This window comes from Giraffa tippelskirchi, chromosome 4, assembly GCF_054371585.1.
Source record: "Giraffa tippelskirchi isolate mGirTip1 chromosome 4, T2T-mGirTip1v1.2.pri, whole genome shotgun sequence".
NCBI lineage: Eukaryota > Metazoa > Chordata > Mammalia > Artiodactyla > Giraffidae > Giraffa > Giraffa tippelskirchi.
The window spans coordinates 76,110,544-76,137,125 of record NC_137278.1 but is presented as its reverse complement, the minus strand read 5'-3'; the positions used below and the strand labels follow the sequence as shown (position 1 = coordinate 76,137,125).

The following is a 26,582-nucleotide window of genomic DNA, read 5'->3' as shown; positions in this document are numbered from 1 at the left end:
CCAACTATTTTAAAAGTGAGAGAAAAAAATTCACCAATACATTCAACAAAGAGATGCACTATATGTTTTTCTGGATCATTCTATCACCATGAAAATGGTTTTTCTTTTACTCATGGGCTTGAGAAGTCCCTGGTATTGTGCTAATATATGTTTTCCAATGAACCCAGTGCCACTTTAAATCACATTCTTATTCCAATTAATAATAACTAGTTGTCCTACTGTTTCAAGGACTGTGTATATCAAATCCTTAGGCTTTAATATGATCTCATGGCTAAGGGTTTATAATTTCATTCACAATCAGTGTTTTTGGTTTTTTTTGCTTTTTTTTAATTATAGGCATGCCTTGTCAATTTTCACTCCTATTACATTTCTACTGTTCCCTGCTTCCCATTTTACAACTGCATTTTAAATGAGTGCAAGTTGATGTGATTATCAGATGACTAAACCACTAGGATTTATAGACAAGCATGCTTATTAGATTTCCTTCCTACCATTTGTGAAGGGTTATCCACCCCCATATTTTTACCTGCAAAGCCTTATATGAGAAAAACTCTTTCTGAATGACTTGTTCTGAGCTCACATTCAGGCTACAATCCCAGATATAGCAGAGCAGTGTTTGAATACTTTGGAGGGGAGGAGACTTTTTCAAGTTGTCACACTGTTATTATTAAGTACAGAAATATGTAGGCAGATATTAAGAACTTGACTAATTTGATTGTGGATAGTCAGTTTTACAACTTTTAATGTTTTGGAAGAACATTTCCTATATAGAAATGCACTTATTTTAAAAACGTGTATTGAACAGTTACCCCATGTCAAGCAAGGAGCTGAGGTATTTAGATGAATAGACTGCTGCCCCATCCCCCAGAGAGCCTCATATCTAGTCGGAAAGAAAAGAACATAAGCATATTTATAATGATACATTAATACATAAAGTGTTATTATTGACATGTATCATAAGGTGCACAGAAAAGCTGAATAATTCAGACTGTGGGGTCAGGAACAACTTCTCAGAGAAGGTTTGTCTGCACTGAGTCTCCAAGGAGAAGTAGGATTTAATTTTGGAAATGGGCAAAGGAAGGTATTCCGGGCTGGAAGACAGCATGGACAAAAGACAGTGTCTCAAAGAATGGCCACCTATGTAAAGAGCAAGTCCTTTGAAGAAAGAGTTGGAGGGTCCTGATCGTGGAGGACTTTTTTGATCTTGTTAAGGACTTCGGTCTTCATCCTAAAGGTGATGTGGAACCCCTCAGGGTTTGTAACAGGGGCATGACTGTGTTCAAGTTGTTAACAGATTGCTCTGCTGAGAGGAAGATGAATTTGTGGGAAGCAAGCTGGAGTTTCTAAGAACAGTACGTGGAGGTGGCTTTCCTGAAGAGGATGAGACTCTGAAGTGGTCATTGGGAGAGAGACCAGAGGGTGAATCTAAATAATGTTAGGAGGTAAAAATCTTCAGTTAGACTGAAGCCAGCAACTAGGAAGTTGGAGAGATAAGGATAGCTGGTGAAAGATAGTGCCAGATGATAGAGACCTCAGAAAAGGGGAGCTGTTTAGGATGATCAAAAGGTTCTTTTGGGACTTGTCAGTTTTACAGCTTGTGAAGACACCTGAATTAAGAAGTCCGGCAGGCCGTGGCAACACAATCTCCATCAGAGGAGAAGGCTCAGTTGGAGAGAACGATTTGGGGAATTATCATTGTGGATGTGATAGTCGACTCCATGACAGTGAGAGAAATCATCGAGGAAAATATGTAGAGTGAGAAGAGCAGGGGACTGTTAAAAGGACACTAGGTTTCCCAAATTTGAGAACACATAAAGGAGATACATGAAGAGACCCTGCAAAGTAAGTCATGGAGGCCAGGAGTGGAGTGTTTGACAGGGAGGGAGTGATCTGCAGTGTCAGATGCAGAAAGTGCACTGTGGTGTGTTCAGGGGTAATGGGGAAATGAGTAAGAGCAGTACTGAATTTGGAGGACTGTCCCTGCTTCCTGGCACATGAGAAAGAATGGAGCTGGGAGGGAACATGGTGTCAGGAGAGGCATTGAGGTCAAAGAAAGAGTGGCATGAGTAAGGAGAGAGGGAGCTAGGGGGAGGTTGAGGTCACAAAGTAGAATGTAAATTTCGGAAGTGGAACAATTCCCAATGAAGGAAAAAGGACCAGGGTGTGGCCAAGGGGATGAGTAGCAAAAATGGAGGGACAGCAAAGGCTTTAGAAATGAAAAGAAAAAGCTACTGTGAGTTGAGATCGTAGGGATGTAGTGCAGCATAGAGCCTCAGGCAAGAGTTCAGGAGCCAGACTGCACACCAGTGCACATCCTGGCTCTGAAACTTGCCACTTGTGGGACCTTGAATAGATTTCTTAGCATCTCTGTGCCTTAGTGCCCTTTTCTGTAAAGTGGGTATAATATTAGTGCCAATCTCACAGGGTGTTGGGAAGATTAAATAAATTATTTAAGTGTGTAAAGTGCTTTCGAACAGTGCCTGGCACATCGTAAAGACACCCAAAATGCTAGCTATTATTATCATAAGAGTTTCCCCTGGATGATGAAGTCAGCGAGACAGGTGACATGATTAGTAGTAGAGAAGGCATGAAAATATAGTAGAGGAGAGAAGACCATGGGAGCTTGTGTTTTGTGTGATGACAAAGGCCAATCAGGATACAATACACTATTTGTCATCAAAGTTTCAGAGAGAACTGATACATGTACCTTTGTTACAGATGCAAGGTAAAAAAAAAATTATTCTTTCAGCTTTTTAGTTCATCAAAGCCTTGAAGTGTGAAATTGTCTTTAAATCTTTGTGTGAATTCTTCTAGTGTAGTTTATTATGATTTATTTTTCAGAATAAGTCAGAGTTGGGAGAAATCTTAACATAATCAGATTTACCTAAAAAGATAGACTATGTTTTTAAAACATGGCTTTTACAGTGACTTGGCAGAGGTCCTTGTTAATTTGTAGTTCCTCAAAGGCACACATTGCTTTATTTAAAGATAAATCATTTCCGAAGTATACTCTTTATAGCCAGATGCATTATGCTTCGATTTTAGTGAGACTCCTTTCTGGAGTTGGTTTAAAAGAAGAAAAAAGTAAGCGGTATAACACAAACTATTTAAAACTTCCAGTATATTTTTCTGTAAGTACATGTTTCTAAATTTAATTAAACTGAAGCATTTCTTGCCAAATGAAACATTTTTTGTTGTTGTTTCTCCTCAAGCAACATTCTGAATCCATCAGACTGTTAGATGGTGGAGTTATTTGTTTGCTTAAACCATACTTTGGAAGGCCCAAAGACTGGCTCCATTTGTGGGTTTACATGAAACATGTGTTTTACTTCTCCTTATGCATAGCAAAGAAGGAAGTGTTTATTGAGTAACTACTAGTATCCTTTATTTACATTTTCTCCTTTGGTCATAGAACAGCCCACTGAGGTGTACAGTCATCCCATGTTAAGGAAAGAAGTTGGGAGGTCAAGTCAGTTGCCTGAGGGCATCATCTATCCAGTATGTGGTAGAACTGGGATTTAAACCTTGGTCCATTTGACCTCAGAACCCAGGCCCTTTCTGCTGTTGTGACTTGCCCACTGCAAAATCCATTCTTCTCTGTTTAAATGTTGTCATTACAGGGTCCCCGCGAAATATGTGTGCTTCCCAACCCCACATGCTGCCCCTGCCCTAGTGGTGTCTCCCCTTACCCCCTCAGTCTCGGACACGTGGACACACACCATCTCAGGACCTTGGTGCTTGCTGTGTCCTCGCCCAGAGTGCTCTCTCAGGTGACTGCATAGCTCACCTCCCTCCTCTAGGGCTTGACTCTTAGGTGTTGGTGACGCCTTCCTGACCACCATGTTTTAAATTGTAAAACACATCCCCTGCTTCTCCAAGCACTTCCTTCTCTTTTCCTGCTTTATTTTTCTTCTTCATATTTATCACCATGGGCAAGCATGACAACGGGATGTTGGGTTTTGTTTTTACCAGCCAGTGTCTTGGTTTCCCGGTGGTGGGTCTCTCCAGGCTGAAGTCCATTCTAACTATTGAAAGAGAGGGTCAAGCCTCAAGGCAAAAATTGGCGGGGCTGCCCAGGTAGTGGAAGTATTGGGCACGCTCAACCAGGCACACCACATTCTAGGTCTGGGGCAGCAGAACCCATTACAGATCTTATCCACTGGAGGGAATGGGGTTCTTGGTGTTTTTCTAAACTTGAGGGTATAGCTGGGACTGTCTGACAGAGATCTTCAGTGCCTAAACCTGGACAGGACTGGGGCAGGGAGGAGCTCATAGTGAGGATCTTGCATTGGCAGGTAGGTTCTTTACCATAGAACCACCTTGGAAACCCAATAGTTAGGATCTTACTAAAGCCACTGAACAGTGAAAAAGCTGTAATATTCAGTACAAACTTTTGTGTAAATGTGTAGAATGTGTGTGTAAAATGTCTTAAACACACACACAAAACACATCTAATGTGCAAACTTTGTATTCCTAATGAAGATACGTAGCACACTGCTGGTTTAGTTGTCTGTCTGCTTCATGAGGCAGTGAGCTCCTTGAGGAAGGAAACTGTCTTGTTCATATCCATCCCCCCAGTACCTAGATCAGTCCCTGACTATTCAGAGTCAAGAACCAGATTCAGATTCCATCCAAGTCATGAAAGATAGTTCCTGACATATAGGAAGTACTCAATATATAAGAGTAGCTTTTAATGTTGTTTTTATTATTTTGTGTGTATCCTTCTGGAGAAGGCATCAAGTATTTTGCATGAATGTAACTTTTGTATTTTGGAAATCACTAGAATTCTTAGGTTTCAGTCTTCTTGTTTCTAACATTATGTGTTAACCTGCAGTGCCACAGGATTATTGGAAATCTATGTAATATGGAAACTATGAAAAATACTTACTTGTGAAATTGGCATCTTTTAATCCTTAGTCTTAGATGTAATACTTGACATCTAGTAAACATTCATTAAATGTTGAGTGGTGAGCATGAAAGCAAACATGCCATGCTACTAGTATAACAGGTAAATTACAAATAGCATTCAGATAGTCTGGTTGAAATGTCACTTATAACTTGAGCAAACTGGATAGCTGTTCAGATAGCTTCAAATAGAGTGTATATGCCATACTTTAAGGTGTCAGAGTTCTGAGCTACATTTATAATTCTTTGAAATATGATTTCAGGTAAAACATGGTTACTCCAAGAGAGTCTGGTGTAAACTTATAGGAAAAACATTATATTATTTTCGTAGTCAAGAAGATAAGGTATGTATATGTTTTTAATATGCTGATTAGAGGAATTCTTTTGTTGATTATGGCTTCAAGTTTTTCCTTTCACTGTTCTATTGCTAGCCCAAACTTTAGAATTTTTGATGATGTTGAAATTTTGCATAAAATTTATTACTAAGGTAATCATGGGCCTACAGGGATCTTGATTCTTAATTATAAGCCTTAGCAACTTTTAATTAATGCTTCTTCTAAGACCTAGAAAAATCTTCCTCTACCCCACTCTCAGCCATCAGTTTCTCATATTTTTCAAAATCTGACAGAATAGCTAAGTTTGAATGATGGGAGCATCAAGCTAGGAAAGAAGCTGGAGAGAAAAAAGAATCCAGTCCTGTCCCAGGCCCTTGAATTCCTAGACACCACTTATCTATCCATCCATCTACCTATTTATGTCCCATTGGTTCATTTTTAATTAATCTCTGTTCCCCAAAGAACTTGAGTTACCTTCATTTTCAGAGGAAAAAAATGATGTCTTCCAAAGGTGAAATGTATCCCTAATTATCATTGGATCAAGAGTATTTGCATAAAACAGTGATGCCTGCTTCACAGAATAGCAGCCTGTGAGTGATTACTGTATTAATGAGACCAGACTTCTTGGTCTGGTACTTGGTCCACTGACCACATAGGTCAGTTAGTATTTCTCTGTTCTATTTTTGCAGCCTGCACTCTCGGTTCTGGCTAGCCGTATTTATTTGTTTATTGGCCACTTCATGCAGCATGTGGGATCTTAGTCCCCTGACCAAGAATGGAACCCACATCGTCCACATTGGAAGTGCACAGTCTTAACCACTGGACTGCCAGGGAAAGTCTCCTGACTAGCCATATTTAAAATGCATTTCCTTATTCTCAGGATTGCTCATGGGATGGAAATTAACACAGTGAAGCTTTGAGAGTGTTATCTCTGAAGCGGTGTGGGAATATGCTTATTAAAATAATACAAGAATAAACACATTACAAAATTGTATATCCCAATATAACCCTAACTCAGTTATCAATCAGGAAACCAGCAGCCACTCTGTGTATTCCATTTATAACAGTTTTAACGTAGAATTAGGGACAGACATAACTTTTAGAAACGTCAGGGTGGTAGAGGTTGGGGAAGAAGCTGCCACTGAAGGTCCAAGAAGCAGGACCAGCGGTCTGAGCACAAAGCACAGAGGCAGCTGGTCCTCAGCAGTTGACTGAGATGCCTCTGTGACTCTTCCAGCGGCCCAGGCATCTGACTGCAGCTGTCTCAGGAGAACAATTACTCCTCTGACACCCTTACCTTCCACATTACATGCAAATTCTCTCAGGCAAGCTCTAACTTGGAACTATGCAGGGAAAGGGATTGTGACAAATATAGTGCCCAGCTTCTTTTCTGCAATTACAGGGAGACTTTAGAAGAGGGAGGTTGGGATGCTGAGTTTATAATCCTCAGTCTAGCACCTCTGTGTTAAAGCACACATAGCAGAAAAGCCAGAAAGAACTGTACCGAATGTTGAGTGGTGGTAGAATTATGGATGACTTTTTTTTTCCTTTTTGGGGTGAAAAGTGAAAGTGTCAGTCCCTCAGTGTGTCCTACTCTTTGCGACTCTGTGGACTGTAGCCTGCCAGGCTCCTCTGTCCATGGGATTCCCCAGGCAAGAATACTGGAGTGGGTTGCCATTTCCTTCTCCAGGGGATGTTCCCAACCCAGGGATTGGACCTGGGTCTCCTGCGTTGCAAGCAGACTTACCATCTGAGCCACCAGGGAAGCCCCTCCTTTTTCGAGTACCTTTCAGTTTTTACCAAATTTCTATAATAAGTGTGTGTTTTATAAATAGAAAAGTGATTTAAAATTTACCAAGAATAAAATTTAAATGTTCTTACTATCACTACTACTAATTTTTATTATTTAATAAAAATGGATAACATTGATCATAGAAGGAACAAGTCAGAAGAATGTAAATGGATGAGCAGAAATCCATTATAATTAGTGGAAAAGTATTAGAATGCTTGTGAATCAGTATAGGCTAACTTCATTTTGTGCTACACATGTTTCAGAAACAATTTGTCTTTATCTCGATCAGTGTCTTTTTAAAAATTCAGTCAAAATATTTGAAAACACCAGGTCTATTCACCCGTTTCCTTGGTGAAAGGAATGTTGTTGTTGTTTATTCACTGAGTCATGTCTGACTCTTTGTGACTCCATGGACTGCAGCACGCAAGACTCCTCTGTCCTCCACTTTCTCCTTTGAAATTAGATCAAATTCATGTCCATTGAGTTGGTAACGCTATCTAACTATCTCATCCTCTGCCGCCCCCTTCTCCTTTTGCCTTCAATCTTTCCCAGCATCAGGGTCTTTTCCAATGAGTTGGCTCTTTACATAATGTGGATTGGAGCTTCTGTTTCAGCATCAGTCTTTCCAATGAATATTCAGGGTTGATTTCCTTTAAGCTTGACTGGTTTGATCTCCTTACAGTCCAAGGGACTTCAAAAGGAATAACCATCCTTAAATATTGAGGTGGATGGAACCTTGATTGTCATATGATTAGATATGCCTAGAGCACACAATTAGGATAGTATTGTCATGTATTATCATAATAGAATTAGTTTTCTTTATCCGATTTTTTAAAGCTTGCTTTTTATTTATTAATGTGACTTTGCTGCCCTATTATTTTTGTTTTACTACCTTTATTTTTCTGAAAATGTAGATAAGTTAATTTTACATTTTTCCTTCAGAAGTAAATTTTCTTTATTCAGTACCCAGAATAGTAATTTCCACATAGTAACTACTCAGAAAATAATTGTTATGAATTTAATGGGGAAAGAAGTTTTTCTCATAAAATAGAACACATGTAATTAAGTGAATTGATTTTTTACTATTAATCAAGTATTAGGCAGATAATATTTCGTTTTAGATAAGATATCTAGGGAAGATAGTTTAAAAGCTACAAATCTCAAGCAGACTGTGTATGTTCCTGGAATAAGTGTACTTAATTAAAGCAAAAGTTTTAAATCATAGCAAATAATTGTTTTTGTCAGTAAAAGAGTAGGTAAAATTTAATGTAAATTATTTTTAAGATTTTTTCTTACCCTTAAATTAAGATGGAAGAAATTGTGGCATTTTTTTGTGATTTATTTTATATATGCTGCTGCTGCTGCTAAGTCGCTTCAGTTGTGTCCGACTCTGTGCGACCCCATAGACGGCAGCCCACCAGGCTCCGCCGTCCCTGGGATTCTCCAGGCAAGAATACTGGAGTGGGTTGCCATTTCCTTCTCCAGTGCATGAAAGGGAAAAGTGAAAGTGAAGTCGCTCAGTCGTGTCTGACTCTTAGCGACCCCATGGACTGTAGCCTACTAGGCCCCTCCATCCATGGGATTTTCCAGGCAAGAGTACTGGAGTGGGGTGCCATTTCCTTCTTCAACAGACCTGTCAGACGTCCCTAAACCAAGTCTTTAGACAGGAGAGGCTGAGGTGGGGGTTCCGGACACCCACCACAGTACCAGAGCATCTTTAAGCGAGCCCTGCAGTCGCCGGTCAACCCGTTCTATACTCACCGGTGAACCTCTGGCGTCCGTCCGCGCCCTCCCGGAAGGCGGTGGGGCACTCAAAATAATCCAGGTGCTCCTCTACCCTCAAGACTGGCCCCAAATCCCCCTGCCTCGTCTGTTGCTAGGACCACGAAGGCCTCTGCCGGGACCAAACAAATCCGAGGAGCCAAGCAAAGGCTTTCGACCGCAGCAAACCTACGGCACCTTATTTTATATATACATGTACATATATCCCTGGTGGCTCAGTGGTAAAGAATTCGCATGCCAAGGCAGGAAATATAGGTTGGATCCCTGGGTTGGGAAATGATCCCTAGAGAAAGAAATGGCAACCCACTCCAGTATTCTTGCCTGGGAAATCCCATGGACAGAGGAGGCTGGTGGGCTACAGTCCATGGGGTCACAAAAGAATCGGACATGACTTAGTGACTAAACAACAGTATACACACACACACACACATATATATGTGTGTGTGTGTGTGTGTGTGTGTGTGTGTATAGGGGGGCTTCCCTGGTAGCTCAGTTGGTAAAGAATCTGCCTGCAATGTGGGAGACTCCGCTTTGATCATGGGTTGGGAAGAAGCCTTGGAGAAGGGAATGGCTACCCACTCCAGTATTCTTGCCTGGAGAATTCCATGGACTGTATAGTCCATGGGGTTACAAACAGTGGGACATGACTGAGTGACTTTCACGTTTTCACTCTTCATATATAAAAATAGCTTCAAAACACTTTTCATTTATTGGGATTTACAATGATAGTTAATCATACGTCTTCACACTAGCTGTCTGACTTTTTTACTTTTTTATCGATAGTATTGGGACTATGTCTATGCTTGTCCTTTTAATCCAATAGATTAATCAAATCAATTTTGTTGGAGGGTTAAAAGTCAAATGAATATTTTGACTGAATAACCTAATTGCTTGACTAGGTAGTGGATCATTTTGATCAAATTGAATAATTTGAACCACTGTACAGAAGTGGCTTCTTGCTTTTCCCACAGAAACTAAATGTCTAGTATTCAGATTGTTCTTTTTTTTATCACAGTTGGCATGTTAACTGTGGCTACCCCACTTTTGTAACAGTGTAGATAATCCAGTTACCTTTAGTTATTCATTTAAAAACAGATATGGTTTATAAAGCCAAGAATGAAAAGGACTATGAAAAATTTTAGCAGGAAAAGATTCAGAAAGTTCCTTTCTTACAATTACTAATATTTACTTCAGTTTCCTTTAGGTCAGATCAAACTCTGGGAGGCTAAAGTTGAAGAGGTTGACAGATCCTGTGATTCAGATGAAGATTATGAAGCCAGTGGGCGAAGTCTGTTATCTACACATTACACTATTGTGATCCACCCCAAAGACCAAGGTCCAACTTACCTCCTAATTGGATCCAAGCATGAAAAGGTATGTAAGGACTAACTGGTTGATTTAGAATGAGTTAGACTAATATGATTAAGTATTGGTAATAATTTTCAAATGAGCATAAGTAGGTACAATCAAGGGCTCCCCAAGTGGCTCTGGTGGTAAAGAGCCTTCCCTCCAATGCAGGTTAGACGTAAGAGCCACAGGTTCGTTCTCTGGGTCGGGAAGTTTCCCTGGAAGAGGCCATGGCAACCCACTCCAGTATTCTTGCCTGGAGAATCCCATGGACAGGGGAGCCTGGAGGGCTGCAGTCCGTATGTTCACACAGAGTTGGACACAATTGAAGTGACATAGCATAGCACAGCAAGTACAATCAAAGACACATATACATTTGTTAGACATAGTATTCTTTTAAAAATAATTTTATTCTAATATATTTCAAACTCAGAAAATATACTCCCTTATTTACTTAACAGATGTTAGATTTCATGGTATTTTTTTAAAAAAATATTTATTTATTATTTTTGGCTGTGTTAGGTCTTAGTTTCCACACATAGGATCTTTCATTGTGGCATACAGGCTTCTCTCTAGTTGTAGCATGCAGTCTCAGTGGCCTCTCGACATATGGAATCTTAGTTCCCCAACCAGGGATCCAATATCAAGTCCCCTGCATTGGAAGGCAGCTTCCTAACCACTTGACCTCCAGGAAACTCCCAGATTTTATAGTATTTTTTTATCAGTGTGAATTTAGTAACCGTCTAAATGGCCAACAATACAAAATTGATTAATTAAATGTATGTATATGATAAAATATCCTGCAAGCTTTATATTTTTTATATTAAAAATAGATCGTTATAATTTCTGAATTTTACTAATATATTATAAAGAGTATATTAGTATAATATTAATATAATCTCAACTATGTTAAAATATACATATATATTTTAATAGATAAGAGCCACTGTATTTGGGGAGCAGAAAATGGGTTCTTTTTTTCATTTCCTGCATATAAAAAGTTATACAAAATTAATGTATAGAACTTGATGTTTTGGAAATAATTATGTACTTATGAAACCATCACCATAACCTGTGCCATAAACCTATCCATCACTTTTCCTCTTGACCTCTTTTTTAATCATTATTTTTGTGTGTGTGATAACAACTATTTAACATAAGATCTACCCTCTTAGCAAGTTTTAAGTATGTGATACAGTATTGTTAACCATAAAGCACGATATTGTACAACAGATCTCTAGGACTTACTCATTTTGTATAACTACAACTTTGTACTCTTTTATGAATATCACCCCGTTTCCCCTTCCCTCTAACCCTTGGCAACCACCATTCCACTCTCCACTCCTATGAGTCTGATGATTTTAGATCCATCATATAAGTGGTATTATATGATATTTGTCTTTCTGTGTCTGGCTTGTTTCACTTAGCATAATGTCCTCCAGATTCTTCTGTGTTGTCACAAATGGCAGGATTTCCTCCTTTTTAGGGTTCCATTACATTCCATTGTATGTGTATACCATATATTCTTTACCCATTCATCCACTGATGGACACTTAGTTTGTTTCCATGTCTTAGCTGTTGTAAATAATGCTGTGATGATCATGGGGGTGTGTGTATCTTTTTGAGTTACTGTTTTATATAAATTTGTATTACAAAGCTTCCTTCACATAAATACCCAGAAGTAGAATTGCTGGATCATATAATAGATCTGTTTTTAAATTTTGAGGAACCTCCATACTGTTTTTCCATAGTGGCTGCACCAATTTACATTCCCACCAGCAGTATACAGGGCTCCCTTTTCTCTATATCCTCACCAACATTTGTTATTTCTTGGCTTTTTTTTTTTTTGTAAGATGATAACTCATTGTGATTTTCAGTTGCATTTCCCTGATGATTAGTGATGTTGAGCCCCTTTTCATGTACCTGTTGGCCGTCTATATGTCTTCTTTGGACAAATGATCCTCTTCCCATTTTTTAATTGGAGTGTTTGTCTTTTTGCCATTGAGTTGTATGAGCCTTTTTTATATTTTCAATATTAACCCCTTATAAGAAATATGATTTGCAAATATTTTCTCCTATTCAGTAAGTTATCTTTTCATTTTATTGATGATTTCCTTTGCTGTGTGGAAGTTTACTAATTTGATATAATTCTGCATATCTATTTTTGCTTTTGTTGCCTGTGCTTTTGGTGTCATAAGAAAGACCAGTCTTATGTCCAGAAGTTTTTTCTCAATGTTTTCTTCCAGGTGTTTTATGATTTCAGGTCTGATATTTAAGTTTTTATTCCTTTTGGAGTTGATATTGTGTGTTGTGTGAAATCAGGGTCCAATTTGTTTGTTTTGCATATGGGTACCCAGTTTTCCCAGCACCATTAATTGAAGAGACTATCCTTTGCCCACTGTATTCTTGGCAACCTTATCAAAAATCTGTTGACCATGTATGCTTGAGTTTATTTCTAGACTCTATTCTGTCCCATTAGCCTAGTAGGACAATCATTAGGCCCATTAATGAACTTACTGTCTGTTTGTATTGCGGCACCATACTATTTTGATTATTGTAGCTTGGTAATATATTTTGAATTAGGAAGTATGATCTCCCCAGCTTTATTCTTCTTGTTCAAAATTAATTTGGCTATTTGGGATTTGTTGTGGTTTCAGATGAATTTTAAGATTGTTTTTTCTGTTTCTATTTTTTTTAAATTGGATTTTGATAGAGATTACTTTGAACCTTTATTGGTTGCTTTGGGTAGCATGGACATTTTTAATATTAATTCTTCCAGCCTATGACTGGATGTCTTTCCATTTACTTGTGTCAACTTTAGTTTCTTTCATTAGTATTTTACTGTTTTTATTGTATGAAGCTTTCACCTTCTTGGTTAAGTTTATTTCTAAGTATTTTATTCTTTTTTTTTTAATTTTGGCTATTGTTTTGGGATTGTTTTCTTAATTTCCTTTTCAGATAATTCATTGTTAGTGTATATGAACACAGTTAATTTTTGTATGTTGATTTTGTGTCCTGCAACTTTGCTGAATATATTAGTTCTAACAGTGTTTTTATTGAGTCTTTAGGATTTTCAACAAGTAAGATAATGTCATCTGCAAACAGAGATAATTTTACTTCTGCCTTTCCAATTTGGATGCCTTTTATTTCTTTTTCTTGCTCTATTGCTCTGGCTAGGGCTTCCAGTGGTATGGTGAATAAAAGTGGCAAGAGTGGGCATCCTTGCCTTATTACAGATCTTACAGGACAAGCTTTCAGTTTTTCATCATTGAGTATGATATTAGCTATTAATTTTTCTTAGATGACCTTTATTGTGTTGAGGTATGTTCCTTCTGGGTTTTATTTCCTTCTTTAAATTTTCTGGACTTCTTAAGTATTTTTTATGTGTTATTTGTATGTATGAGGAATCAGATTTTAAATTTGATAGAATTTGTTTTATTCCTGAAAAGACTATTAATTAATTATATTTATTCTAGCCTCTTAAGGTCATATTACTTTCTTAGTTTTCTTATGCTTTTCTAGGAAAATAATAAAAATGTGAACAATGGGAAAAAGGCACTATGAGCACAATTCAAATGAGCCTAAGCGGCTTTTAGTTTTATTTAAAAATTAAGAGTTTTTTTCCAGTGTCAAAGTTTTTTACTGTCTATTCAAGTTGTTTTTTCCTTAAGTTATCAAAAACTGTGTCTTGGTTAACATCTGTATTAATATGTTTTAATTTTTAAGGACACTTGGCTTTATCACCTGACTGTTGCAGCTGGAAGTAACAATGTGAATGTTGGATCTGAATTTGAACAACTTGTTTGCAAGTTGCTAAATATAGAAGGGGAACCTTGTAAGTTTATAATGTATAAGTCTTTATAGTTTATGAAATGGACCCTAGCCCCCTTTGCCTAGTAGAGTTTTCGTTTTGTGGATTCCTATGTACCCATTCTTACTGGCTTTGCTTGTCATGGGCTAGGATTCTCACTGTGGTTCTTCAGCTACAGGGACACCATCATTCTTCAATATGCTGTATCCTATCTCACCTCTCTGCCTTTGCTCACATTACTCCCTCTGCCTGGACTGCCCTCCCTCCTTCACATTCCCCACCAACCTGATGAAATCCTATCTACCTTAGGAGGTCCCCCATCCAGCCCATCCCAACTCAGCAAATGGCTCATAAAAGGTGCTTAATAAATGTTAAAATTATGTCCCAATGCACTTTACCATTTAACCCTTTCATAGAATTTGTTGCTTTGCATTGATTTTTTTTTTTTTTAATGGCTGAAGTTTCCCCATTGAGAGCCTAGATTCTAAACTCTGCTCTACTTAATAGAGATCACATTTTATTTGTGATCTGGCATAGGCATTCAATAAATGTTGATTTTAGGAATGACTTCAAGTTCTTCATCTTTCTGTCTCCTCCTGCTCTAGTTTCTTCTCTGCAACTTGCCCCCAGCTACCTTTCATGTACAGTCATCTCCCTACCTAGGTCACCAATCTTTAGCACATTTAAGCAACATAACCAATGTCCTGGTTGACTTGTTCTGGCCTATAATATTTGTACCAACCTCGTCTAACTTTAATTTATCCTAAAGAGAAATATGAGAATCCCAATGGCCTAGAAACTGAAATAAAATAATGTTATCAGAGGTTTTTCATGACTTTTATGACTTAAATTGTGAGCCAGGCCTGAATGAGCTAATTTCTAAAGGGCTAATTTAATGTGAGGCCCAAATAAGTGATTCTTTCTGTTTCTTATTTATATTTCATTTTGTACTTAGCCTCTCAGATATGGAGACACCCTACTTTGTGTCACAGCAAAGAAGGAATCATTTCCCCTCTGACAACACTACCTTCAGAAGCTCTACAGACAGAAGCAATTAAACTATTTAAGGTAAAATTTTATGTGGCATTATATATCAAAAAAACTTGAAGTTAACCTTTGCCAGGGCTTCCCAAATGGTGCTAGTGGTAAAGAACCTGCCTGCCAGTGCAGGAGATGCAAGAGACACGGGTTCGATCCCTGCGTTGGGAAGAACCCCTGGAAAAGGGTATGGCAGCCCACTCCAGTATTCTTGCCTAGAGAATCCCATGGAGAGAGGAGCCTGGCGGGCTACAGTCCATGGGGTCACAAAGAGTCAGACATGACTGAAGCGACTTAGCACAGCACATATATTGTTAAGCATTTTAATAGGAAAAAATAAAAATCTAGGTTATAAAGTTTCACTCTTTTCAAGAAAATTCAAAATATGATGACAATGACAAAGAAAATATACTGAAATAAAGTTAGATGAATTTAATATGCTTTCTGAGTGAGGATTTGAAATTTCTCTGATAAACTATGGTTTAGGCCATGTGAAAGACTTAATATCAGAGTCATTTTCTCTTCATCTTCTCAGAGAGATTTCTGACATCACCAGACCTCACTGTTGGGAGAGGAGTCAACACTGTTCTTCTTCTCCAATGCTAATATGCTCGAATTCTTATTACTCAACCTCTATTAAGTCCCTAATCACTTGAAACATGCCAATTATATCATTCTTTACCCCTGCCCCATTATCCCCTGGAGAAGGGCATGGCAACCCACTCCAGTATTCTTGCCTGGAGAATCCCATGGACAGTGGAGCCTGACAGGCTACAGTCCATGGGGTCACAAAGAGTCCGACATGACTGAGTGACTAAAACTTCCACTTTCATAACACTTTCACTTTCCATTATCTCTGTCATCAGTCACCTTCTGGTCACCATCAGTCACTCCTCAAATTTCGTTAAGGATTTTGGCTCCTAACTCACATTCTTTCTCTCTGCCTTAAACTTGGCCATTATACTAAATGACTTTGCTATCACTTCACTCACCAATGCCGTGGCCTTAAGATTGCTGACCTTCTCAATGTCAGTAAGCTTGCTGTTTACCCTGCTTCACCTTTCCATTCTCCATGTCCACACCTTGACCCCAACATGCCTCATAAGTACACCACTTCTAAAATCTTAAATCCTAATATATCTTTCTTTAACCATAATCTCATGGTTAAAGAGCCCATGAGCTCTCTTACTTTCTTACTCTTCCATTTCTCATCCTCACTAAGACCTTTTTTTGAGTAATTTATTTTCTTTGAGATCAAGAAAGAGCACTATAGTTCCTTGGGACCTATAGTCCCATGCATTCTTCAGCCAAACTCCTACCAAGATCACTGCTGTGGTCTTGCCTGCTTCTGTATTAATTGCATGTGTAATGCTAGAGAGCATCACATAGCTGTGTGGACTGGAGCCTATGTAACTCTGTGGTCTTCATTCCTCAGGGCCAACTGTCTCTCTTTGCTTGTCTTTGGTCACATCCCCTTAAACTCCCTACTCAGTAATGCTGCTCAGAACAAATTTAATTTCATTGGAAAAATTAGAGGGCATCAGAAACGATCACCTTGAATCTCACATTCCAAGAGACATTGTTTCATCTGTTTATTCCTCCATTACTTCAGTCTCAGAATATAATGTATCTTCTATGGATTCTTGTCTTGACTCTGTGCTGGCACCTTGGTACTTCATTTTCCCTTTAGTCTCTTAGAGTCTTCAGTTTTTATCTCTTCGTTCTCTTTTTCTTGCCTGTATTCCTCCCATCTCAAAAAATTATTTGTTTACTAGATAATACTAGGGAATTGTTGTTAATTTGAGAAGTGGATGATGATGACATGATGCTTATGTGGAAAAATCTTCGTCAGTTGGAGAGCCCTACTGAAGTATTAGTAAAATAGCATGATATACATTAAAATACTACAGAAAAAAGTGAGTACAGGGATTGAATGAAATAGGTATGGCAAAATGCTTGTTGACAGCTGTTGACACTAGGTAATGGGTACATTATACTATTCTCTCTACTTTTGTTCATGTTTTAAAAATACCATCATAGAGTGTTTTTAAAAATCCACCTATAGAATACACAAATACCCAAAGTAAGACAGACGTTATACAAATATATTTGAAAATCTGGATGAACCGGTCAACTATATAACAAAATATAAATGGCCAAAACCAATTACATGGGTGAATAAAAATTTAAACAGGGGAATTTACCAAACTTTGTAAGTGTAGAAAATTTCAGTGCTGTTCAAGGTGTCCGAAAGCATAGGAAAGAATGAAATTTTGCAAAATTTTTTTCTTTTACTTTCTTTAGGGTAAAGCTCAAAGCTATGTATATATCAAACATATGCAAGTGTAGAGAGAATATTATAAAGTATAAGATACTCACCATCCAGCTCCACAGTTGTCAACCTATGATTAGTTTTGTTTTATTCTCCCCATCTCTATTGCTCTCCAAGACTAGGTTATTTTGAAGCAATTCTCAGTCATCATGTCACTAGATTCTCTTTGTGAAGTAAGTATTATTTTTATACCAAGCCCCAGAAAATATTATAGAAAACAGAGCATTTCATACAAAAACTAATCAAATATTAATAAACAGACTCCAACATCATATTAAAAGAATACTAATCCAGATGTTCAAGCTGGTTTTAGAAAAGGCAGAGGAACCAGAGATCAAATTGCCAACATCCTCTGGATCATCAAAAAAGCAAGAGAGTTCCAGAAAAACATCTATTTCTGCTTTATTGACTATGCCAAAGCCTTTGACTGTGTGGATGATGATAAACTGTGGAAAATTCTGAAAGAGATGGGAATATCAGACCACCTGACCTGCCTCTTGAGAAACCTGTATGCAGGTCAAGAAGCAACAGTTAGAACTGGACATGGAACAACAGACTGGTTCCAAATAGGAAAAGGAGTATGTCAAGGCTGTATATTGTCACCCTGCTTATTTAACGTATATGCAGAGTACATCATGAGAAACGCTGGGCTGCAAGAAACACAAGCTGGAATCAAGATTGCCGGGAGAAATATCAATAACCTCAGATATGTGGATGACACCACCCTTATGGCAGAAAATGAAGAAGAACTGAAGAGCCTCTTGATGAAAGTGAGAGAGGAGAGTGAAAAAGTTAGTGTAAAGCTCAACATTCAGAAAACTAAGATCGTGGTATCTGATCCCATCACTTCATGGGAAATAGATGGGCAAACAGTGGAAACAGTGTCAGACTTTATTTTTTTGGGCTCCAAAATCACGGCAGATGGTGATTGCAGCCATGAAATTAAAAGACGCTTGCTCCTTGGAAGGAAAGTTATGACCAAACTAGACAGTATATGAAAAAGCAGAGACATTACTTTGCCAACAAAGGTCCATCTAGTCAAGGCTATGGTTTTCCAGTAGTCGTGTATGGATGTGAGAGTTGAACTGTGAAGAAAGCTGAGCACCAAAGAATTGATGCTTTTGAACTGTGGTGTTGGAGAAGACTCTTGAGAGTCCCTTGGACTGCAAGGAGATCCAACCAGTCCATCCTAAAGCAGATCAGTCCTGGGTGTTCATTGGAAGGACTGATGTTGAAGCTGAAACTCTAATACTTTGGCTACCTCATGTGAAGAGTTGACTCATTGGAAAAGACCCTGATGCTGTGAAGGACTGGAGGCAGGAGGAGAAGGGGACAACAGAGGATAAGATGGCTGGATGGCATCACCGACGTGATGGACATGAGTTTGGGTAAACTCTGGGAGTTGGTGATGGACAGGGAGGCCTGGAGTGCTGCGGTTCATGGGGTTGCAAAGAGTCAGACACGACTGAGCGACTGGACTGAACTGAACTGAATCCTTGGACATAAGTATACTTCTCACTGATGCATGTTGATGTATGGCAGAAATCAACACAATATTGTAAATTATCCTTTACAATTATTCTTCAATTAAAAATAAATTTTAAAAAAAAGAATACTAATCATGAGTAAGAGAGATTTATTCCTGACCATACTAATAATTGGCTTCCCAAGTGGGTTAGTGGTAAAGAATTCGCCTGCCAAGCAGGAGACACAGGTTCGGTCCCTGGGTTGGGAAGATCCCGTGAAGAAAGAAATGGCAACCCTACTCCAGTATTCTTGCCTGGGAAATCCCATGGACAGAGGAGCCTGGCAGGCTACAGTCCATGGGGTCACAAAAGAGTTGGACATGAAGTTGGACATGACCTAGAGACTAAGCAACAACAACATACTAATAATTAATATTCAATTTAAATGATCTAAACATTCCAACTACAAGGTAGAGATTGTCAGAGTGTATAAAAAAGCAATATCCAACTATATCCTGTCACAAGCAGTACTTTTTTTGTTTTCTCACATTTCTTATAAGAAAAAACAGACTAACATTTTTAAATAGCCCTCCCAAAAGATTTCACTCCCAGAGCTTCATTTTACTCTCAAATTTCAATGTCACTAATAAGCCCAATGTATTTAATTCATTGAAACAAATATACTTGTAAAACACCATAACTGAAGTTATTTGATACATTTATAACAGTAATTTGGGGTTGTTAAATTAGTATGCATATCTTTTTCAGAATTCATAGAACATTTTATGAGTATTGAAGCTGCTTCCCATGCCTTTAGGAAATCCATCCCAAACTTCCTCAGGCAAGAGTAGCTACTTCCCTAGTCAAGATCAAAATGAAATTTCACAGTTTTATTACAATGAACTGTTAAAATGAAGAATGATAAGTATTAATATCCTACTTTGGAAAATGTCTAGGAAATATCATGCTATAACCTTTTCCTAGTAAGCTACACTAAAATTTAATCTCTTTGGAGGAAAAATAGTATGTATTTACATTCATTAAGTTAAGTTGAACGGTTCTATGAAGACCTACAAGACCTTCTAGAACTAACACCCAAAAAAGATGTCCTTTTCGTTATAGGGGACTGGAATGCAAAAGTAGGAAGTCAAGAAACACCTGGCGTAAGAGGCAAATTTGGCCTTGTAGTACAGAATGAAGCAGGGCAAAGGCTAATAGAGTTTTGCCAAGAGAACGCACTGGTAATAGCAAACACCCTCTTCCAACAACACAAGAGAAGACTCTACACGTGGACATCACCAGATGGTCAACACCGAAATCAGATTGATTATATTCTTTGCAGCCAAAGATGGAGAAGCTCTATACAGTCAACAAAAATAAGACCAGGAGCAGACTGTGGCTTAGGTCATGAACTGCTTATTGCCAAATTCAGACTTAAATTGAAGAAAGTAGGGAAAACCACTAGTCCATTCAGGTATGACCTAGATCAAATCGCTTATGAGTATACAGTAGAAGTGACAAATAGATTTAAGGGACTAGATCGATAGACAGAGTACCTGATGAACTATGGACAGAGGTTCGTGACATTGTACAGGAGACAGGGATCAAGACAATCCCCATGGAAAAGAAATGCAAAAAAGCAAAATGGCTGTCTGAGGAGGCCTTACAGATAGCTGGGAAGAGAAGAGAAGTGAAAAGCAAAGGAGAAAAGGAAAGATATTCCCATCTGAATGCAGAGTTCCAAAGAATAGCAAGGAGAGATAAGAAAGCCTTCCTCAGTGATCAGTGCAAAGAAATAGAGGAAAACAACAGATTGGGAAAGACTAGAGATCTCTTCAAGAAAATTAGAGATACCAAAGGAACATTTCATGCAAAGATAGGCTCGGTAAAGGACAGAAATGGTATGGACCTAACAGAAGCAGAAGATATTAAGAAGAGGTGGCAAGAATACACAGAAGAACTGTACAAAAAAGATCTTCACGACCCAGATAATCACGATGGTGTGATCACTCACCTAGAGTCAGACATCCTGGAATGTGAAGTCAGGTGGGCCTTAGAAAGCATCACTACAAACAAAGCTAGTGGAGGTGATGGAATTCCAGTTGAGCTATTTCAAATCCTGAAAGATGATGCTGTGAAAATGCTGCACTCGATATGCCAGCAAATTTGGAAAACTCAGCAGTGGCCACAGGACCGGAAAAGGTCAGTTTTCGTTCCAATCCCAAAGAAAGGCAATGCCAAAGAATGCTCAAACTACCACACAATTGCACTCATCTCACACGCTAGTAAAGTAATGCTCTAAAATTCTCCAAGACAGGCTTCAGCAATACGTGAACCGTGAACTTCCAGATGTTCAAGCTGGTTTTAGAAAAGGCAGAGGAACCAGACATTAAATTGCCAATATCCGCTGGATCATCGAAAAAGCAAGAGAGTTCCAGAAAAACATCTATTTCTGCTTGATTGACTGTGCCAAAGCCTTTGACTGTGTGGATCACAATAAACTGTGGAAAATTCTGAAAGAGATGGGAATACCAGACCATCTGACCTGTCTCTTGAGAAACCTGTATGCAGGTCAGGAAGCAACAGTTAGAACTGGACATGGAACAACAGACTGGTTCCAAATAGGAAAAGGAGTACGTCAAGGCTGTATATTGTCACCCTGCTTATTTAACGTATATGCAGAGTACATCATGAGAAACACTGGGCTGGAAGAAACACAAGCTGGAATCAAGATTGCCGGGAGAAATATCAATAACCTCAGATATGCAGATGACACTACCCTTATGGCAGAAAATGAAGAAGAACTACAGAGCCTCTTGATGAAGGTGAAAGAGGAGAGTGAAAAAGTTGGCTTAAAGCTCAACATTCAGAAAACTAAGATCATGGCATCTGATCCCATCACTTCATGGGAAATAGATGGGGAAACAGTGGAAACAGTGTCAGACTTTATTTTTTTGGGCTCCATAATCACTGCAGATGGTGATTGCAGCCATGAAATTAAAAGACGCTTACTCCTTGGAAGGAAGGTTATGGCCAACCTAGATAGCATATTTAAAAGCAGAGACATTACTTTGCCAACAAAGGTTCGTCTAGTCAAGGCTATAGTTTTTCCAGTGGTCATGTATGGATGTGAGAGTTGGATGGTGAAGAAAGCTGAGCACCACAGAATTGATGCTTTTGAACTGTGGTGTTGGAGAAGACTCTTGAGAGTCCCTTGGACTGCAAGGAGATCCAATCAGTCCATCCTAAAGGAGATCAATCCTGGGTGTTCATTGGAAGGACTGATGTTGAAGCTGAAACTCCAATACTTTGGCCACCTCATGCGAAGAGTTGACTCATTGGAAAAGACCCTAATGCTGGGTAGGATTGGGAGCAGGTGGAGAAGGGGACGACAGAGGATGAGACGGTTGGATGGCATCGCTGACTCGATGGACATTGGTTTGGGTAGACTCCAGGAGTTGGTGATTGACAGAGAGGCCTGACGTGCTGCAGTTCATGGGTCGCAAAGAGTTGGACACAACTGAGCGACTGAACTGAACTGAGCTAAGTTACTTACGCTACTATTTCCCAAAATACTTTTCTCAGTAAACTAGTTCTTAAAGATGCCAATTGATATTACTAGAAAAAAATAACGATGAGAAGGGGTTGATCTCTGTTTTGTGTAGAGAATATAAACATAAACAAGAAAATATTTTGTCTTTATGAAGTTTATATTCCAGTAGACTCTAGAGGCTATTAATGTTCCATATACCCATAAAAAGAATGCATATTCTGCTCAGAGGTGGGCTCTTCTACAAATTAGGTCAGGTTGATTGATAGTATTGTTTAGGTTTTCTAAATCCATACTGATTTTTCTACCTACTTGTTCTCTCAGATGTTGACAGGGGTTACTACAGTCTCTCACTTTAATTGTGAATTTTGTCTATTTCTCCTTACAGTCCTATAAGTTGTTGCATCATGTATTTTGAAGCTATATTATTAAAACATTTAGAATTGTTACCCCTTCTAGGGTCATTATAAAATGACCCTCTTTATCTCTGGCAGAATTCCTTGCCCAGAAATCTACTTTGTCTGATATTAATGTCACCACTCCAGATTTCTTTTGATTAATATTATCACAATATATCATTTCCATCCTTGTAAACAAAAGCTTTTGCTAGTAAGAGAATCAGTATAATTCATGCAGAATAAATCTTATCATTTCTCACCCGAGTATATCTGTTTTTTTCATTTAATTCAGACCTGCCAACTTTTTATAAATGCAGCAGTCGACTCTCCCGCAATTGATTACCACATATCTCTAGCCCAGAGTGCTTTACAAATCTGTCTGACACATCCAGAGCTACAGAATGAAATTTGCTGTCAGCTCATTAAACAGACAAGATGGAGACAGCCACAGAATCAACCAGGACCACTGCAGGTATGTGTTGATACATATACACGCAATTTTGAATGATGTTGTTTTCCTGATTATAAGTATAATACATATTCAATATAGACATTTGGAAAATACAAAAAGTATGAAATGGAAAAACAATTATTACTATTTTGATGTATATCCTTTCAGTTTCTATAATCTATATATAAATGTATATATGTGTATATTTATGCACTCACAGTTTTTCACATTACTAAATTTACAGTGTGCATGTACTTTTTAAAAACTATAAAACATAATCATTTCCCCATAGCTTTCAGCAGTCTTCAAAACATTAATACTAGTTGCATTAATATCAGCTGCTGTACATTTAGGTTTTTCCAATTAATTTTCCTATAATAAATACCACTGCAATAGACATCTTTGAACCTAAATTTTGTGTGCAAGTCCAGTGAATTTCATTGTGTCCACTTCTAGAATTTTCCATATCTTCAACAATATTCAGTGTAATTCTTCTGTTAATTTCATTTCAGGTAAAAAGTAGTACTTCACTATTGACTTTGGATACATTTCCTTAATTATTACAGTCACATTTATTTTCAGGAGGGTTTTAGTCACTTGTGTTTACTCTTCAGTGAATGCTTCTTTTGATCTTTGCTTACTGACTCTCTGTCAATCACAGGATAAAATAGAAATTTCTTACCCTAGACTCTTGGGAGTGGATCTAGGTTTTGTGGGACTTGAAACTTGTGCAATGAATAGTGAGAAAAAGAATACAAAATTTATTACTTTTACACATTTTAAAAGAACAAGTGAGCATGTCATATGACTATGACAGCTCATAGGGCCTGTCCCAGGGATTTGGAGGGGACCTGTGCTTGAGCGGGGTTCTGAAACTTAAGGTTCATGTCTATCGGGGGCCCTTCATAATCTGGCTCCAGTGGCCTCCTCTTTCTCCACTTCATTTTATACATCCTGTCTCCAGTGTACAGTGAATGAATAAACTCTCCTCATTCTTCGAACAACTCTGCCTTTGCATTATCCTTCACCTGGCAATCCAGAACCCTCTGCATTCTTCCTACTTGTGGACTTCACAGTCCAGCCCAAGCAACATCCCTCCCGTAGATTCTTTCCTGACTCCCACATCAGTAATCAATTCCGTCCATTGGTTATACTTAAAAAAACATTATTACAGTGTATTAGTGATGCTGTATTATAGATTACTGTTTAAATATATATATAATGTCTTCTCCTAGATCGTAAATTCTTCAAGGGCAGGGCCTTTCCCCTTCTCCTTTTTTGTATGACATTTAAAAAAATATTGAAGTTATACTTACTTAATTAAAAAAATTAAGATATAGAATACAGGCCAGAGCAAGAGAATAATAAAAGTCATATATAACTCTATTACCTAGAGATACTTCTGTTAATATTTTTGTGCTTGCCCCTTGTTTAGCTATGTATGTATGTATGTATGTATGGGTAGACCAGTTTTGCTTTTTGTATAAATTATTTTTTACTACTTTTCAATTTGCCCTTTCTTAGTGCCATTACTATATTTCAGTGAAGAAGTTAACACATAAATGAACAAAAGGGAACAATTTCCCTAACCTTCTTGTGTAATATCAAAAAGGATTACCATATGATATCCTCTGATACCTCAGTTGTAGACAGCTGTATACATAACTAGATGGATTATGGTTCTGACCCAATATGAAGCTTTTATGATTTTATGTATTATAAATGCTCTAAGGAGATGATGTCTACATGGAAAAAAGCAAAAACATTTTGGGATCAAGAAAAACTGTCATCATCCTTTCACTCTCACTTCTTCTCTCAGTCACACTCCCCCGACTTAGATCTCTGATGACCTCATGGTGTCTAACCTGTGATGCTTCTCTTTGTCCAGGGCTGGCAACTCTTGGCGCTCTGTGTTGGGCTCTTCCTTCCCCATCATCCTTTCTTGTGGCTCCTTAGGCTCCACCTAAAGAGAAATGCAGATTCCAGGTACGCAGAGTTCTAGCTAGCTGCACCATTTATGTGGCCTCTGTGTCTGCAATAAATCACAGGTATTTAGTAACCTGCCTGGTACATTTGTGGAAGGATGTGTGAAACAAATGTTGATACAGGAAGCCTTTGGTTATCATTTATGCAGAGCTAGAAAAATATTTCCTTTGTTATGTTAAATCTCTTATGGAAGTTTGCATTAAAAGCTTGAAAAGCTGACAAAGAATATTTTTAAGTTAAAAGTCTATGTACATTTCAAGTATGAATGTCTTATAGTTAGTGGGTGTTCATCCAATAAAAGCAACTATTTTGTTTCCTTATTTTTTCTATTACTATTTTCTTCACATTTAATTCTTTTATGTAAAAGACTTCTCTGATAGTCTTCCCACCTTTTATAATTGTGTGTATTTGAATTACCTCAGAATTTTTACTCCTTTGAAAAAGACTTTTCCAAGTCACTGTTAGAATGACTTTCTTACAGTAGGGCCTAGGGTGCCTAGACAAGGCTGATTGGGATCATTTTGTCCAAGAGGTTCATATTAGGTTGTTTAAATAGACTCTGGGACTCAAACAAACGATTAAATGAAAAAACAGCTTGGAAGCAGTAGGAAAATATCTTCCAGCTCATAATATATTTTTGGAGACTCTGTCATCAAGATCATGTGATTACAATTGTAGTCACTGAGAACCACCCGCCCCCTACAAAGGTAAGATTTTAAAGCCCACCTAAAAGGCACTTGAATGCACATATATTCAGGTACATTATCAATCTGCTTTTATAAATGAAATAAAAATTATATGTAACAAATAAGGACAAATAAGATCTCTATCCAGCTTTTACTGGATTTATTTACCCTAGCAGTTTTGTTTAATGCTTAACGTTTTTAAAGAAGTACCTGTTTTGTAAAGAAGGAATATTTATTTATTTATTTGGCTGAGCCAGCTCTTAGCTGTGACACGTAGGATCTAGTCCCCTGACCGCATCAAACCTGGACCCCCTGCATTGGGAGTGCAGAATCTTAGCCACTGGGCCACCAGGGAAGTCCCAAGGAAAGTACATTTTTATTTTTGTTTGAAGATATTTTCTTATCTTGCTCAGCAGGAGTGGCATTAACCTCCGTGTTCTTCAAAAGAGAACCCTCTTCCTCATGCACTACTTAAGTTATCCTGCTTTAGTCTTTATACAGTTATTTTCTTTATATTTGTTAATATAATCACTATATGTTGACCGTGTAATGTCTGGTAATTTTACATTTATTTTGTGATTATAATAATAATACAATAATGATGAAGATTGTTTTGTGGGAAGTCTGGTTTAGTCAGTGGCAAAAGTAAAGACACTAGAATTTGAGAAAAGTGACAGCAGTTAATATTATCACTCAATAATGA

At 38.0% G+C, this 26,582-nt stretch overlaps 1 protein-coding gene across 2 annotated transcripts in view; it reads left to right on the top strand.

Annotated features, from left to right (window-relative positions):
* PLEKHH2 (pleckstrin homology, MyTH4 and FERM domain containing H2) overlaps positions 1-26,582 on the top strand; it is a 108,971-nt gene that overhangs the window by 54,189 nt on the left and 28,200 nt on the right. For both annotated transcript variants that reach the window (XM_081591961.1, XM_081591960.1), the window contains 6 exons: positions 5,169-5,249; positions 10,009-10,188; positions 13,888-13,996; positions 14,928-15,040; positions 23,049-23,228; positions 25,096-25,193. In XM_081591961.1, the coding sequence (XP_081448087.1) occupies positions 5,169-5,249; positions 10,009-10,188; positions 13,888-13,996; positions 14,928-15,040; positions 23,049-23,228; positions 25,096-25,193 (761 nt within the window). The remainder of the gene's footprint in view (positions 1-5,168; positions 5,250-10,008; positions 10,189-13,887; positions 13,997-14,927; positions 15,041-23,048; positions 23,229-25,095; positions 25,194-26,582) is intronic.